The 16722-nt window shown below is 38.9% G+C and overlaps 2 protein-coding genes and 1 long non-coding RNA gene across 6 annotated transcripts in view; 1 reads left to right on the top strand and 2 right to left on the bottom strand.

The window, feature by feature from the left end:
* LOC124862937 overlaps positions 1 to 16722 on the bottom strand; it is a 294054-nt gene that overhangs the window by 171971 nt on the left and 105361 nt on the right. The window lies entirely within an intron of this gene.
* Positions 9682 to 10697, top strand: LOC124862939 (vegetative cell wall protein gp1-like). 3 transcript variants are annotated; one of them, XM_047357158.1, is made up of 3 exons: positions 9682 to 9713; positions 9844 to 10084; positions 10186 to 10697. In XM_047357158.1, exons 1-3 carry the CDS (start codon positions 9697 to 9699, stop codon positions 10690 to 10692), a joined length of 765 nt encoding a protein of 254 aa, XP_047213114.1. In that variant the 5' UTR covers positions 9682 to 9696; the 3' UTR covers positions 10693 to 10697. The 3 variants fall into 3 exon arrangements, with proteins under 3 accessions (XP_047213114.1, XP_047213113.1, XP_047213112.1); XM_047357157.1 differs by having other exon boundaries at positions 9683 to 10084; positions 10189 to 10697; XM_047357156.1 differs by having other exon boundaries at positions 9687 to 10084.
* On the bottom strand, positions 12338 to 16424 carry LOC124862949. 2 transcript variants are annotated; one of them, XR_007037034.1, is made up of 2 exons: positions 16311 to 16424; positions 12338 to 13758 (listed from the first exon to the last, which is right to left on the bottom strand). It is a non-coding gene; the product is annotated as an uncharacterized LOC124862949 (long non-coding RNA). The 2 variants fall into 2 exon arrangements; XR_007037033.1 differs by lacking the exon at positions 16311 to 16424 and adding an exon at positions 13845 to 13960.

Genomic DNA, 16722 nt, shown 5'->3' with positions numbered 1-16722 from the left:
TTATTATATGAGAACAGTTTTAAAACGACACAATTTTTGGGTTACATTGATGCATACTCAGTTTGATCCTGAGCAGAAATGTGTTTTTTCTTTCAGTTTTTTATATTTTTAATAAAAAAACATCAGTGTGTTCTAGAGGATTTGTAGTGGGTGTCTGAGAAACAAAACTAAATCAGGTTAGCTCAGTAAGTCAGAAGATTTGATCTGTTCTCCATCACTTTTAAGTTTCATATAAGTTGAATATTACATGCTTGTTTTTGGACTGTGGGCAATTCAATTATGCGCAGAGACAAATTTCCCACAGAGATGCCACTGTCAGCATTTGAACTGAGATTTAATCTGTTCTGTAAAGGAGGTAAACATTCAAAATAAAAATGCAAAAGCTTAAATGTGATAGTATTACAACTTCATCAGTATTCTTTCCAGATAAACCTATGGTGCCAAAAGGGAGTTCTAGTTTATTAAAGTGGATTAACACCACAGCGTTTTATTTCCTGTTAGTATGCATTAGAGGTAAACTATTTCACTCTGGAATGTTAAAATGAGAAACTGTATAGGTTCTTCTATTTTCCACATTAAAGGTGCTCATGTTGAGTTTTTAAAAAAAGGATAAGTTTGTGTTGTTCACCATTATAAATTTAAATATAGAAGACTGAGAAATATAAAGCAGATAAAATACTGTATAATAACTTATTTATTTACTGGAGTGCAGACAGAAAGTTATAATAAGAAAAGTGCTGTGGTTTTTGCACAGATCTGCAGTTAAATTCAGTCACTGTGTTTCTTCGAGCACAGTAATAAACAGCAGAATCTTCTGTCTTCAGACTGTTCATCTGCAAATACAGCTGCTCTTTACTGTTGTCTCTGGAGACGGTAAACCGCCCTTGGACTGACTGTGAGTAAAATTTTCTATCACTGTCATTTTCGATAATTGCAATCCATTCCAGTCCTTCCCCAGGAGGCTGTCTGATCCAGGCCATCCAGTAGCTGCTGAATGAGATTCCAGAGGTTGTACAGGTCAGTTTGTGGGAATTTCCTGGGCGTTTAACAACTGCTTCAGATTCTGTCAGAGTCTGACCATTAATGCCTGTCAAGAAGAGAAAAACAAACCAAAGCACAAAGACATTGTTAAATGAGAAGTTTACAGCTTAAAAATTCAGCTCCCAGTTTAAAAAAATAAAAAAATAAAACTAAAGCAGGCATTAGACTAACTTCAAGCTGATAACGTTTCCAGTGATATTCTTTACCTGTCCAACAGACAGCTACTGCCATCACTATCCCTATTCTACAGTCCATCCTGTTAAACTACACTGTGGGTCTCCACATTTCTCTGTCTTCTTCTCTTGTGTTAAATAGCAGTGAACATTTTGCATAAACTCCTCCTCACAAGGACAAGCCAGCACTCCAGACTATTGGTAGCTTTGGTGGTCAGCCATTTCATTTGGGTTAGGTCAAAGTTAAACACATTTTAATTTATTAGGATGATGCCATCTTTAAGTATGCAAACAAGTTATTGATGAGGACAGATGGATTATTTTAGTATTGTAATGCAGCAACATGACCGACCTTATTGATGAAGAAAGTTCTGAATCCTGACTTTTTTCAGATTATCTGTTGAGGTTTTTCATCTTAACTAAAATCATAGGTTTTTAATTTTGGTTTCTGCTTGTTACATGGGTTGTTACCCCCCTCTGACGATCTTCTTAAAATCTGCTACATTGTGTTTTCCAACATATTTAAAAGAATATGGCTGTTTTTTATTGCTGTAACTGTATAACCATGTCTCTTTTACTTATTTGGTTTTTAACTGAATGGTGGTTTAAGGGAACAATGTTTGCTAATTTCAGCAGATGATCAAATCTACCTTTGAAGTCATGCTTGTTCATTTCATGAGCAATCAGGATAATCAGGGCTCACATTCCTTCCATCCAGGACTTGTACTGGTCTAGGGTCAGGAAAAGGGCAGCTGGCATCTCTGCTGACCCTACACAGCCTGGACGCAAACTGTTTAGACTTTTACCTTCAGGTTGGTGCTACAGAGCGCAATTTGCAAAAACCAGCCACCACAGAGACAGTTTCTTCACCAAGGCTGTCTCTCTGATGAATACTTAACAGTCAGAGTTTCACAGTTTTTTTTCTTTCATGCTGTCTGAACCAACCTGTTCCAGCAATGCAATCAGTCAAAGAGTAACTAGAGGACCAACAGGTCCCTCCAGAGGCAAATCGTTTAATTCTGGCTGGACGAGGCCTATGCTGTACACATCTGTGGAAAACAAGAAGCAACATTAACACCATGATTTATCTGAACATTTACTGTTTCCCTGTGATTTCTGGGGAAAGTCCTTACAGGATGCAGCCGCCAGCAACAGCATCAGGGTTGCCCGGCAGATGGTTTTTTTTAGTCGTGGATGTAGAGACACACACTTCTCTCTGAATGTCCTTAAATGGCTTACTTTTTAATAAATTATAAATTTTTTAGATGTTTAAACCATTTTTTTTTCACTATGCTGTAATTTTTGTTTTTATACATAGTTCTAATGAGTTAATAATAAAAGTATGTACTGGTAATTTTTGTCAACCTGTTTAATTTAGACACAGTATACAAATTAAATCTGAATTTAAACTTGATGTGTGAATTGTTCATGTTTGTATACAGTAAATCTGAAATGACAAAATACATACTTACATATTTTAAGATTGAAGTTTTTTCTCAGAATTTCCGTTTTGACTGAAACCTAATAAAACAAATGTATGCTTTTCATGTTTTTATTTTAAACAAAGATACACCAGAGTTGTTTATTAATTGTGAAGAGCAGACTGATATTTAAGCCACAGTAATCTAGCTGACTGTAAATCAGGGACTCACCTCTCTCCTTGTTCTTACTCTGAATTCATTCAGCTGACAAAGAAGTGCAATGGAAAAAAAGCATTAATAAAAGTTATTAATCTGAAACTGTAAAGAATTACTTAAGGTCAAAGCCAAAATGGTTTGGGGGGACTGTTGATTTTCTGTTTGCATAAATTTAGTTGTTAAACATACCATAGAACAACTTTTTCGGGTGAAAAAAACAGATTTTATCCCTTTTGGAAATAATTGCTGGTGTCTGTTCAAAATGGCTGTCAATTTTCTTTCCAATCATTTACTGTTATAAAAATATAAGATAATAACATAGATAATAAGATAATATATGAAGATAATGATTGCTTAACAATATTGTGAGATTCTGCATGGATTGTTGGTGGAATTTCTGAACTATATTTTTTCCCATTCCCAAGTGTTGGTGTGATACATGACCTCAGTTTTTTTTCCCTTATGCTCTGATGGTTTTTGTATTTTATTATGATGACCTGTTTAATGGGTTTAGTATATTTTATCAAGAAACAAAAATGATATAAATACAGTATCCTCATAAAGCTCACCCTTAGGCTTTATGAAGATAACAAGGAAAAAGAAAGTGTTGTGGCTTTTTGTACTGCTCTTCCGTTGAATGCAGCCACTGTGAATCCCGAGCACAATAATAAACGGCTGAATCTTCTGTCTTCAGGCTGTTCATCTGCAGATACAGCTGCTGTCTGTTGTTGTCTCTAGAGATGGAAAACCAGGTTTTAACTGACTGAGAGTAGTAGATTTCATTGCTGTCAGATCTGATAATTGCAATCCACTCCATTCCTTTCCCAGTGGCCTGTCTGACCCAGGCCATCCAGTAGCCGCTGATTGTGAATCCAGAGGCTGTACAGGTTAGTTTGTGGGAACTTCCAGGAATTTTAACCACTGATTCAGATTCTGTCAGAGTCTGGGCATCAACACCTGCCAAGAAAAAGATATTATGTAAATCAGCCTATGCTTTGAGAACACAATTAAATTGTGTTGGAAAAAAAAAAAAAAGCAAAAATATTCACCTGCCCAGCAGATAATTAAAAGCAGCAGCCCTTTCCTGTGATTCATCATGGTGAAATGGGTGTTTAGTATTTTCTCTCTTCTGTGGTGCAATTTAAGAAGAAGCTGAACATGTTGGTTTGCATTGACTCCTCCTCATAGAATAGATTAGGCTGGACTGCAATAAAAACTGATAGAACTGCATCTTATGAAAAAATGCATAAAGTCCAATGGAGAAAACTGTGAACATGTGTTCTGTAGCGCATTGTACAGAGGACCCCAAATTTCAGCCGGACACAACAGATCAAAATCAAAAGGTTTATTGAAAGCTCAGGGTGACGTCTGGCAGGAAATCACCAGCGGCAAGCTCAGGACCTATGAGGGCAGACAGACGGGTTAGTTGCTGAGCAGAGAACTGAGAATAAAACTGATCTCAGAAATGAAGCACCTAACCTTCTCAGAATCCATAAGAGAATAAGGAAACTGATTTTTGGCTCCTCAGTGTAATTGTCTGGTGACAGCAGGTTAACGACACACAGGTTATCAGGTTTGCAAACCCAGTGAATAGGCAGAAGGTGGTAGTCAGAGGACAGAAACTGGGTCAAAGCTGGGAAGACTTGATTCAGGCAACAGAATCTGAAGGAGAGCCTTGAATCGGTGGTCAGGGCAGAGAAACATTATCATGCACAGGGCAAATTAAGGCAGGCGGATCCGAGGTTAGGCAGAGAGAGGTGGCCAGGAGGCAAAAGCAAGGTTGATGTCCAGAATTCAGAAGCCAGAGAGGTATTCGATGTGGGCAAGGCAGAGCAGAAAAATCTGTGGGGCAAAAAAGAGATTGTGATTAGGCAGGCTGGCAAGGAAGAAACGCTGGACATTTACTCACACAAGGCTTTCGATAATCTGGTGCTGTTTGTCTGCCAGTGTTTTGCTTATAAAGCCAGGTGGAGTGGGTGAGGGATTAGGGAGGTTGCTGGGGAAGAGCAGGTGAAAGCAATCATCAGCATGGCTTTAGCACAGAGATTAGCAGCAGGCAGACAGAGACGGTGCAGACAAACAATCCAGAATCATGACAGTACCCCCTCCTCAAGGTCTGGCTCCTGATGGGATTGTATGTGGGGCTTGACCTGGGACACATAGAACGTAGGGTGGATTTTCATGGGTAACTGGAGGCGGAGTGCCACCGAGTTCACCACCTTGCATATTGGGCAAGGTCCAAAAAAATTAGGTGCTAGCTTCTTGCTCTCCACTCACAGGGGAAAATCCTTGGTGGAGAGCCAAACCTTTGCCAACTTGGTATGCTGGTGCCGGAGTGCGTTGGCGATTAGCAGCCCTGGATTGCACCTCTGACATGGCAGACATAGTTCTTCTAGCTTTTTTCCAGACCGGTTGGCACCTCAAGGCAGCAGCATGAGCAGACGGGACCTTGGCCTCCCTTTCTTGGATGGTGAACACTGGTGACTGGAATCCATGGACAACTTAGAAAGGGGAAAGACCAGTGGTGCTTGACAGAAGAGAGTTGATAGCATGCTCCACCTTTGGAGTTGTTTACAGTCAGATGGAGTGGGCCACTCTAAAACTCTTGTGGTTTTAGCAGAGGCCATTGTGACTTGGTTAGATGAAATAACAAAGCCTAGAAAAGAGGTCGAAGAAGTGTGGAACTCACATTTCTCAGCCTTCACAAAAAGGTGGTTCTGTTGTGGACATGGAGATAGGCATTCCTGAGATCCAGTTTAGTGAAGTACTTGTCCCCCTGAATAAAGTCAAAAGCAGAGTTCATGAGAGGGAGTGGATAATGGTTCTTAACCGTTATGTTACTAAGACCTTTATAATCAATACATGGTCTGAAAGAGCGGTCCATTTTCACCACTAAAAAAACCAAAAAAACAGCTCCGGCACGGGAGGATGAAGGGCGGATTATGCCAGCCTTTAAGGAGTCCTCCATATAGTGCTTTCATGGTGAGGCTCTCAGGAACAGACAGAGAATATACAGGTTCTTCTCAAAATATTAGCATATTGTGATAAAGTTCATTATTTTCTATAATGTAATGATGAAAATTTAACATTCATATATTTTAGATTCATTGCACACTAACTGAAATATTTCAGGTCTTTTATTGTCTTAATACGGATGATTTTGGCATACAGCTCATGAAAACCCAAAATTCCTATCTCACAAAATTAGCATATTTCATCCGACCAATAAAAGAAAAGTGTTTTTAATACAAAAAACGTCAACCTTCACATAATCATGTACAGTTATGCACTCAATACTTGGTCAGGAATCCTTTGGCAGAAATGACTGCTTCAATGCGGCGTGGCATGGAGGCAATCAGCCTGTGGGACTGCTGAGGTCTTATGGAGGCCCAGGATGCTTCGATAGCGGCCTTTAGCTCATCCAGAGTGTTGGGTCTTGAGTCTCTCAACGTTCTCTTCACAATATCCCACAGATTCTCTATGGGGTTCAGGTCAGGAGAGTTGGCAGGCCAATTGAGCACAGTGATACCATGGTCAGTAAACCATTTACCAGTGGTTTTGGCACTGTGAGCAGGTGCCAGGTCGTGCTGAAAAATGAAATCTTCATCTCCATAAAGCTTTTCAGCAGATGGAAGCATGAAGTGCTCCAAAATCTCCTGATAGCTAGCTGCATTGACCCTGCCCTTGATAAAACACAGTGGACCAACACCAGCAGCTGACACGGCACCCCAGACCATCACTGACTGTGGGTACTTGACACTGGACTTCTGGCATTTTGGCATTTCCTTCTCCCCAGTCTTCCTCCAGACTCTGGCAGACTTGATTTCCGAATGACATGCAGAATTTGCTTTCATCCGAAAAAAGTACTTTGGACCACTGAGCAACAGTCCAGTGCTGCTTCTCTGTAGTCCAGGTCAGGCGCTTCTGCCGCTGTTTCTGGTTCAAAAGTGGCTTGACCTGGGGAATGCGGCACCTGTAGCCCATTTCCTGCACACGCCTGTGCACGGTGGCTCTGGATGTTTCTACTCCAGACTCAGTCCACTGCTTCCGCAGGTCCCCCAAGGTCTGGAATCGGCCCTTCTCCACAATCTTCCTCAGGGTCCGGTCACCTCTTCTCATTGTGCAGCGTTTTCTGCCACACTTTTTCCTTCCCACAGACTTCCCACTGAGGTGCCTTGATACAGCACTCTGGGAACAGCCTATTCGTTCAGAAATTTCTTTCTGTGTCTTACCCTCTTGCTTGAGGGTGTCAATAGTGGCCTTCTGGACAGCAGTCAGGTCGGCAGTCTTACCCATGATTGGGGTTTTGAGTGATGAACCAGGCTGGAAGTTTTAAAGGCCTCAGGAATCTTTTGCAGGTGTTTAGAGTTAACTCGTTGATTCAGATGATTAGGTTCATAGCTCGTTTAGAGACCCTTTTAATGATATGCTAATTTTGTGAGATAGGAATTTTGGGTTTTCATGAGCTGTATGCCAAAATCATCCGTATTAAGACAATAAAAGACCTGAAATATTTCAGTTAGTGTGCAATGAATCTAAAATATATGAATGTTAAATTTTCATTATGACATTATGGAAAATAATGAACTTTATCACAATATGCTAATATTTTGAGAAGGACCTGTAGGCACCCCATAGGGCCGGTGAGGGGGATCACTGAGGACCGAGACTTATTGAACACCTTCTTAAGGTCACGGTATTCAAAGGGGACCTCAGCCAGGTCTGGGTAGGTCTCTTCTATGGAGCTGATGAGATCAGGAGGAGAACAGTGGCTTTAGCACAAAGATGAGCAGCAGGCAGTCAAAGGCGGCGCAGACAAACAGTCCAGAATCATAACAGGTTCTTTGGTTTAAGAATCTATAATGTGTGCATTTTTATTTTCCTTTAAACATAAGACATTAGAGCTACAATTATATTCAATAAATTGGGATCCTTTAAATCCTTAAAATCCTTTAAAGGACACGTTCCTAAGTGTCCAAGTTCTAATTCAATATATTTGCTGCTCTTATAAAATGTTGTGGAAATTGGAGGAATAAATGTTTTATTTTCCCATCTAAAGGTTTTAATTCTACTGACCCACGAAACACATACTGAGGTAAGTCCTTTATTTGTGAATAGGTACCACCAGTGTTAAAGTGCATACAATAAAAAGCAATGTTAGTTGATGAGCTAATTGTAGTCAGCCTGGTCACTTAGAACAACAATGAGCAAATCTGTTTTTCAATGTAAAACTAGAACATAACTTGAGAGGGTCATTTCAAGATCCCAGTTCTAACCTTCAGTGGAAAATTGAATGCTGCAGTCCTTCATGACCTGAGTAGCTGAAGCTCTTCCACTGAGATACTCAATATTAAGTAGATGACTTTAACGTGGACTCTTAGTGAATCTAATATTGTTTTCTGTTGTTTGTTCCCTGGAAACATCCATGACTTGAATAAAGCTTTATTCAGTGTTGCCATATTTAAAGCACAAATTAATTTGACATTATTAATTTTATTGAACTACAAACGTTATGCACAAAAAGAGGCACTGTTTTTGCAATTGTCGTTTTAATGGATGAAAGTGTGTTTAGAGCAGGTCTCCTGTTACTGTCACTGTGACGTTCGAGCACAGTAGTACACTGCGGTGTCCTCGTCCTCAGTCTTCAGACTGTTCATCTGCAGATGCAGCTGTTAAATGGTAAATGGACTGAATTTTATATAGCGCCTTTCCAGTCATACAGACCGCTCAAAGCACTTTACACTACATTCACCCAATCGCACTCACTAACGCTCACACATTCATACACCGATACGCAGATCGGTAGGCAACTTGAGGTTAAGTGCACATCGACATACAGCAGGAGGAAGCTGGAATCGAACCCACAACCTTCCGATTGCTGTAACTCTCCTCCAATGAGCTCCGCGCCTCTCCATTCTCACTTTGGACGGATCAGCCAATCTCGCTTCGTCTCACAATGGACCGTCGAATCTACGTCCTAGCTCACAATGGACATCAGCCAATCAAGGCGAAGCACTACGAGCCAATCCACGTACGAGCTCACAATGGAGCTCAGCCAATCAAGGTGAACGGGCCTCTTTAGATTAACAAAATAACCTTAAAGTATTTTTGTTTGAAATTAAGTTGCAAGGATGGTTGAATAAATAGAATTCGTTGGTCCAGTGCCGTTAAAGACATATTCCACATCACTTCATTATTCTGTCACCTCTGCCCACAGCAAACAAACAACTTTACTGTAAGTACCAATATTTAATTGTTTTTGTTTTACGTTCGTGAAACAAAGTTGTTCTTGTGACCATGAAATACATTGTATTTCAGTTCAATTTACTCACATAACTAGTCGATTAGATGTTCTCATTTTACATTGAGGCAGATTTATTTAAAAAACGACATATCCAACACATGTAAAATGTACAAAGATAATTGTCCTCTTCTTGTGATTTAATATATAATCCTAACTGACACTGTAGAAAATTGTCACTAACATTACTTTGTATATTTTTTTGTATTAAGTGCACTATAAGTTAAGTGTGCTGTTATTATTATTGTTATTATTAACTGTTATTTAGTAGTGACACAAAATAATGCTTTGCTTTGGATTTTTTGAAAATTGCTGTCATATACATTTTTTGAGTTATTAGATATTTTACTTCTTTTGTTGAATGCAGTAAAATTGCGTTATCACATTTGATTCTTAAAAATCTGTTGATTTTATCTTCAGATGAGCTTCAAACCAAAAACCCTGGGAGATGAGGAGTGGATGGCAAGGCTTAGGGCATTTGCCAGCGATGGGGTTTGGCCGTCAAATGCAGGGAATAGACCTGCCCTGAGGCAGAAGAAGTGGCATGCTCTCTATCAGAAGGTAAGGCATACCCACTGTTTTACTCACCTGTATGTGTAGTGAGGCATATGAAGGTGAGGTCTCATACGAATTCACTGAAGCCCAACTTGGTTGCTCGGAAACCACCGGGCCCCTCTCTGCCCTCTTTGAGGACCCCTAGCCTGGCACGTTCCTCTGTGAGAACCTCTGGCCCCTCTCCATCCTCTGTGAGGACCCCTAGCCTGGCACCTTCCTCTGTGAGGACCTCTGGCCCCTCTCCATCCTCTGTGAGGACCCCTAGCCTGGCACCTTCCTCTGTGAGGACCTCTGGCCCCTCTCCATCCTCTGTGAGGACCCCTAGCCTGGCTTCTTCATCCACAACACCGACACACATCTGCCAGACAGTTTCACCTGTGAGTACAGCAATATGTATTAATAAAACCAGTTAAGTTTTTAGTCATCTTTAATGAAATATATGTATGCAGATTTCCACATCTTTTGTTGTTCTCTCCAGGAGGAGCCTGCAGCATGTGTGCAACAGTCAGATGCAGCTGGTGATGCAGGACCTGGCTGGTTGCCGAGTGAGATGAGGAAGACCATTCCTGTACAGGACCAGAGATGGATGGGAAATACCCTCTTTCATGCCGGCAAAGTGCGCCCAGATTTCAAGTTGTGGTATGAGCCTCCTGTACCAGCCCTCATCTACCACCAGGTACCAACACCCGATCGTTTTTTTACCCACCGGCTTCTGGTGTGGATGCCCTATCATCAGTGGAAAGTTAGGGTGTTCTGCCAAGCTTGTGGGAAGCATCTTACGGGGGCTGGTGTTCCACCACATGGTCCTGCTCTGGCTCCTGCTCTGGCTCCCACTAAAGCACCTCGAAAACTGACCCGCAAGGTTTTGCACAATACATGCAAAAAATGTGGGCAGTTTAGAATTGCTGAGACAGGACACAGCCAGTATAGAGGACATATTTACTGTCCCTCCAATGAAAGCATGACAAAGGAGCTTTGGCTATAACACATTAAAAAAGCAAAAATAAATGTGAATCTGTTTCCTCTTTGTCTTGTTTTAAATATGAAAACTTTTACAAACAGTTTTATTGTGTACAGTTACTCCTGTTTCCTGGTTCTCACTGTTTTAATTGTTGAATAATAAACATTTGGTTCTATAAAAAATATTCAGTTTCTTGTCTTTAACACAGAAAGTACTTTAGGAAAGACATCTTTCCAGAAAATACTATACTTTAAACTGCTAATTTGCAGCAAATAATGAATATAAAAGCTAGATATGATTAATGTTATTAAAGTACACTTGAATGTGTATAATGTGCTTTACTGAAATATGTCATTGAAAAAAATAAAATTAAGAACACTTTAGTTACTATGAACCTTAAAAAATTAAGGATTTTGACAAAGGAATGCTGTATTTTCAGTTAAGTTCAAAGCTAAACAGCTAAGTAGTTGCTGACATTTTTATTTGCACAAAATAATGCATTTAACAATGATTTTGGTTTTTAAATGGACACTTTAATTGTTATAAATATTTTCTATAAACAACATGCTCACACTAAATCCCCTCTTTTCTTCCCCCTTCTCTCCTTTCTCCCCCCCCCCCGGCAGACTATTGTTCCCCAGCTCTAGAGATAAACTCTTTAATCTTCTTACCCACAGAGGAGAAACACGCTTTATCAGTCTTTGTCTGCCCTCTACAGGTTTAAAAGGGGCTTACAAATAAATGAGGACCAGAGACAAACTGTCTGCTAATCATACGTCTGGAGGTTCACTCTTTGCTCACATGCCAAACTTTACTTTGATAAACACTGAACCGTAAAGTGCCCCCTCTCTGTAAAAAATTGAAATCTGCTTTTCTTTAGGGTGTTATATAGTAAAGCCAAATATTTCAGTTTTTTGGACTTAGTGGGAACTTTTTGAATTATCACATCATAATTACAAACTTCATGCCTTAAAACATTCAATTATATTTGCACAATATGTTATTTTACCAAAGTAATCAAGTCTGACTCATAAATACAAATACACCGGAATGGTGTACGGGATTTTTTAAATGAAATGCTGAATCTACATTTGATGAAATGAGAGGGATGTATTTAAGAGGTAAAAGTGCCTTAACTTAAACAAATATCTATGCTCACATGTACCCTCAAACCATGAGATTTTTTTTTTACTATGCAGTCTGAATAATAATATTAATGTCCTGATGATTTATCTGAATGGATTGATGATATTCATAAGTATTGCTCCATTAATGTGACAAGTCCTTGTAATGATAACTGATAATCTGCAGAAACACCTCCTGTTTGCTGTTACCCTATGAAGGTGGAGAACCATCCTTATCCTGACTGAGAGAACAGGGTGCTAAGGTTCATGTAAACAATTCATTTTAGTCTTTTTTCAGCTCCCTGTCAGGTCAAACAATATAAGGAGAGATACTGAACCCTGAACATATACAGGTCAGTTTGTAGGATTCTACAGGCCTTTGAACAACTGGCTTTTACTCAGTGTTTGACCATCACTACCTTCACACCTAAAAACTGTTTATGGAAATATTCACAGTTCCTTTAGATCAGTATGTTTTAGGCATAACTCCATGCTCTTTTCTGTACAGTTAGACAGCAGAATGAGGAAGAAATACACGGGCCCAATCATTGTAAAAAAAATTTTTTTTTATCTTGGTACTCTGCAGCTTACTTCTCAGTGCATTCCAACACTTTACAAGACACTCGAGAAATCACATTTGCATTTTCTCCATTGTTTCATCACTTGTACTGGTAGGAATGAACGTCAAACTCAGACAAGCTAAAGCAAACAGAAAAGGTAAGTATGTGAGAGATGGAGATGAGTATCTTTTTGTTACACTGGCTGATGAATGTAAAAAAAAAAAACTTTAGAGAGGTACAGCAATGTCGAGGGTAAAGAAACAGCGAGCAGAGTGTATTCATTCTTGTGAAGCTGGAGATTTCTGATGGCCCAAGTGATGGATGAGATCCATATACAGAAACACACTGCAGATTTGCATCCAATACTATTACAAAAAACAATTTTGTAATGGTAACTTAATGCCTTTAAACATATTTATCATGAATGAAATCACTTGTGACACACAGCATTTACATAACACAAATTATAAAGTAAAACTCCTACATAACCAACAAATTGTGTCTGAAATTTTAGCAAATTTCCTTTACATTTAAAACTATTTATTAATAATAATAATAATAATAATAATAAACAATAACAATAATAAACATAAATATTGGGCTGTTCATCTGCAGATACACCTGTTCTCTGTTGTTGTCTGGTAAACTGGCCTTGGACTGTCTGGGATATTTATTATTTCTTTTTAGGATCCTTTTGAGGGATAGAAATTATAAATTACCATAAGGCTTACAGAAGACAGTTAACAAGATATAAACTTTTATTAGAAAATAATTTAGCATTTTCAGGTAAACAAAAACAGCATTTTTTCTGGCACTGAGGAGTTTATGTATGTTCAGGTCTGCTGATAGTTTGTGTCACGGTGTATGGCTCTCTAGCACCGTAATATACAGCTGTGTCTTCAGGCTGCATATTCTGTCCATTTAGAGTCACTGTTTTACGTGATGGCTGTAAATCAATCCTAACGTTGAAGAAGACGGCATTTGATTGTCAGCAGGTCTTGAAATCACAAGTGTGGTGAGAGCTCCTCCTCTGCTGGCTTCATAATACATCTGCCCAGGCTTTGGGAGGTTTTTGTACAGCTGCACTGATGTTTTATATCAATGTGACTGACTTGCACAATAGTACACAGCTGTGTCTTCAAGCTGCATATTCGGTCCAGTTAGAGTCACTGTTTTACTGGATGGCTCCAAGTCGATCCTAAACTTGTTCTTCAGTGACTCTTTGTAGTGTGTGGCATATCCAATGTGTGCACTACAAACCCACTCCAGTCCTTTACCCACAGGCTGTCTGATCCAGTTTGTTCTGGTGTCGTCCAGAGAATAAGAGACCTGACAGTTGAGGGTCAGAAGGTCACCTGGCTGCAGCGTTAAGGAGGACAGCTGTGTCAGCTGATGACACTTCACATCTGTTGAAAGAGCAAACATTTCTTTGTAAATACTTTGTAGCTAAAAATTAATATCTGTTTGCTTTATGAAGCCCAGAGAGACTCACATGCAGCTGCCAACAGCAGCAGCAGGAGAGTTAGAAGGCACATCCTGTAAGGTAAAACCTAAATGAGCTCCACTGACTTTCTGAGGCACTTTTTATAGCTGAGTGATTGAGAAATTGACTCAGTTTGCATACAAGTCAGAAAGCAATGTCATTTTGAAAGATGAAATTCAGTCCTAGCAATATAATATTCTAAAATTTGTAAATGATATTTTAAAGAACTGTTTATTTTTATTTATTTATTGTATTGAATAAATTACAAATTCTGTTTTAAACCTTACAAGTTCCCAAATATTACACAATATATAAAAACTTTGATTAATTCATTATATAAACAAATATTTCACTTTTTAATACAGAAACGATAATTTCATAATTCTTTTAAAAACAGTTTATCGTAAAATAAAATAGGTGATGCCAAACTGTGTTATTTTAAATAAAGAAATCAAAAAACCACAACTACAAAATAAAAAATAAGAAAATTCCTCATGGTTGGATCTTTTAATGAGACAATAATTGTGTGATATTTTGTACAGCTGTTTAACGAGCTTCATCCACTGAAGCTCTTCAAGCACAATAATAAACAGCAACAGTGCGGTGACAGTGGCTCAGATGTTAGGGGTACGTGCAGGTCAGTATGTGAGATTCTAAAGGCTTTTCAACAACTGGTTCTTACTCCTTGTTTGATCATCAGTACCTGCTAAATTAAAAATACTTAATTGAAATATTCACAATTACTTTAGATCAGTATGTTTTGGACATAACTACATGTTATACAGTTCGACAGCAGAATGAGGAAGAAAAACACATAAATGGGCCCAGTCATTGTAAAAAAACGTTCATCTTGGTACTCTGCAGCTTATTTCTCACAATGACTCAACGGGGTTTGCTTTGCAGCACTTTAGAATACTTGAAGATATCAGATTTGCATCGTCTCACATTGTTTCACCACTTGTACTGGTAGAAATGGATTCCATAAAGCAAACACTTAAAACTGTGCACATATATTTATATTATATTGTAGATGTGTTTATACTGTTTAATTTGTACTGTATTGCACCGACTACGCCAAAACAAATTCCTTGTATGTCCAAAAACGTACTTGGCAATAAAGCTTTTCTGATTCTGATTCTGATTCTGATTCTGAAACAGGGAAGGTAGGAATGTGAGAGCTTCCTTCTGAAGCTGGAGATTTTTGATGACCTAAGTGATGGGTGAGATCCGTATACAGAAACACACTGAAAACATGGCAGATTTGCATCCATTATAGGAAGAGGGAGTATCAAACAGCTTTGCTTTATGTACTGGTAACCTAATCCCTTGTGACAAACAGCTTTAAATGACACGGTTGGTTGGACAGCTCTTTATGTCCCACAGCCCCAAATGTTGTCGTAAAAACAGTTAACTTACTGTATATGATGACACTGAACAGTTTTATTTAAATGTTCCTATTACAAATAGGAACAAAGAAAATGTGGTTTATATTATGGGTCATTCAGGTAACTTAGTTTGATGTTTATTTAAGATTATTAACTTTTTAAACAAATCTTTGATCACTGCAGCCTTCTTGGATATCCGCATGCACCTGCATCATTTTGCATTTACATCCCATCCACCTGTAGCATGTTTTCTAATTGTTTCTTATACACCTAGAATCAAGTTTGAAGGCAGGTTCCCTGAAGAGTGTCCACAAGTTAATTAATCACTTGTGGACCAGATGGAATTGACTCCAGATTCTACTGAGAGAAAATGATTACAGGAATACAATTTAATGCATCGTTACACAACATGTGTGGGAAACTCCTCCTTTAACCTTTCTAAACCTGTTTTGGGAAAGTAATGTATAAATTCAGAATTGTGGACATCTGTGATATATGTCTGTTTCAATATATCTCTGACTGTGGTTCAGAACCAGTTAACAAACAAATCATTTTTTTCAGTCTTTCAGTACTGCTCTTATCTCCCTGTTAATGTCTTGTGCAGCAATACTTCCTCACAGTCGAATTAAACTCTTCGATCATACAAATTTTAAATATCTGGGGGGTTTTGTACAGCTGCTGAATCAACCTCAGTCACTGTGTCTCTCAAGCCCAATAATAAACAGCAGAATCTTCTGTTCTCAGGCTATAAATCTACAGATACACCTGCTCTTTGCTGTTGTCTCTGGAGATGGTAAATCAGCCTTGGACTGACTGGGAGTAGTATGTGCTACTGGCAGTATTAATATAAACAAGCCATTCTAGTCCTTTTCCAGGAGCCTGTCTGATCCAAGCTATATACTGTCTGTTAAATGAGAATCCAATGAATGTACAGGTCAGTTTGTGAGATTCTCTGGGTCTTTTAACCACTGGTTCAGATTTAGTCATCTTCTGACCTTCAGCACCTGAAAATACCAAAGATGCTAAATAAACTTTCTTTTAGCAAACATTTTCATAAAGTTCGATTTAAGTTCAGTCTGCTTCCTCTCACCTGCAGATGATGTGAAGGAGAAGTCCTGATCTGTACTTCATCGTGCTAAAATGTGCGGTATGTCCTGTGGCAGCCTGTTCACAGTCAGAAAGGTAAGGCTGAAGCATTTACTCCTCCTGACAGGAAGGGGTGAATGAGCATATGCATCAACCTGTTTTAAACAAGGGTTCTGCTATGTTCATTTTTATAAACAGCAGTTCTAGTTTTACGTTCATGATGAGGTTTTACGCACATAACACCATATCACAAAGTTATTTAGTTGTTGTCTTACTCACGTACTGATTCATAAATCATATAAATCTGGAGAGTCACCATACAGGACTGATAATAGGTCAGTTTTAAATGAGTAAGAAGTAAGAGTAAGAAGTGTCTGATGGAAAAGGTGAAGAGGATCCATGAAAGTCCACTGCAG

The sequence above is a fragment of the Girardinichthys multiradiatus genome, chromosome X, assembly GCF_021462225.1.
Source record: "Girardinichthys multiradiatus isolate DD_20200921_A chromosome X, DD_fGirMul_XY1, whole genome shotgun sequence".
Classification (NCBI taxonomy): Eukaryota; Metazoa; Chordata; class Actinopteri; order Cyprinodontiformes; family Goodeidae; genus Girardinichthys; species Girardinichthys multiradiatus.
Note: the sequence above shows the minus strand (reverse complement) of the source record. Positions and strands in the feature narration are given on the sequence as shown.

What these genes read in the sequence shown, in the direction of transcription:
- LOC124862939 (XM_047357156.1), top strand. Translation starts at nt 9,761, where the DNA reads ATGAAGGTGAGGTCTCATACGAATTCACTGAAGCCCAACTTGGTTGCT. An exon ending in TCTGCCAGACAGTTTCACCT is followed by an intron (nt 10,085 to 10,185) that starts GTGAGTACAGCA and finishes TGTTCTCTCCAG; the next exon opens with GAGGAGCCTGCAGCATGTGT.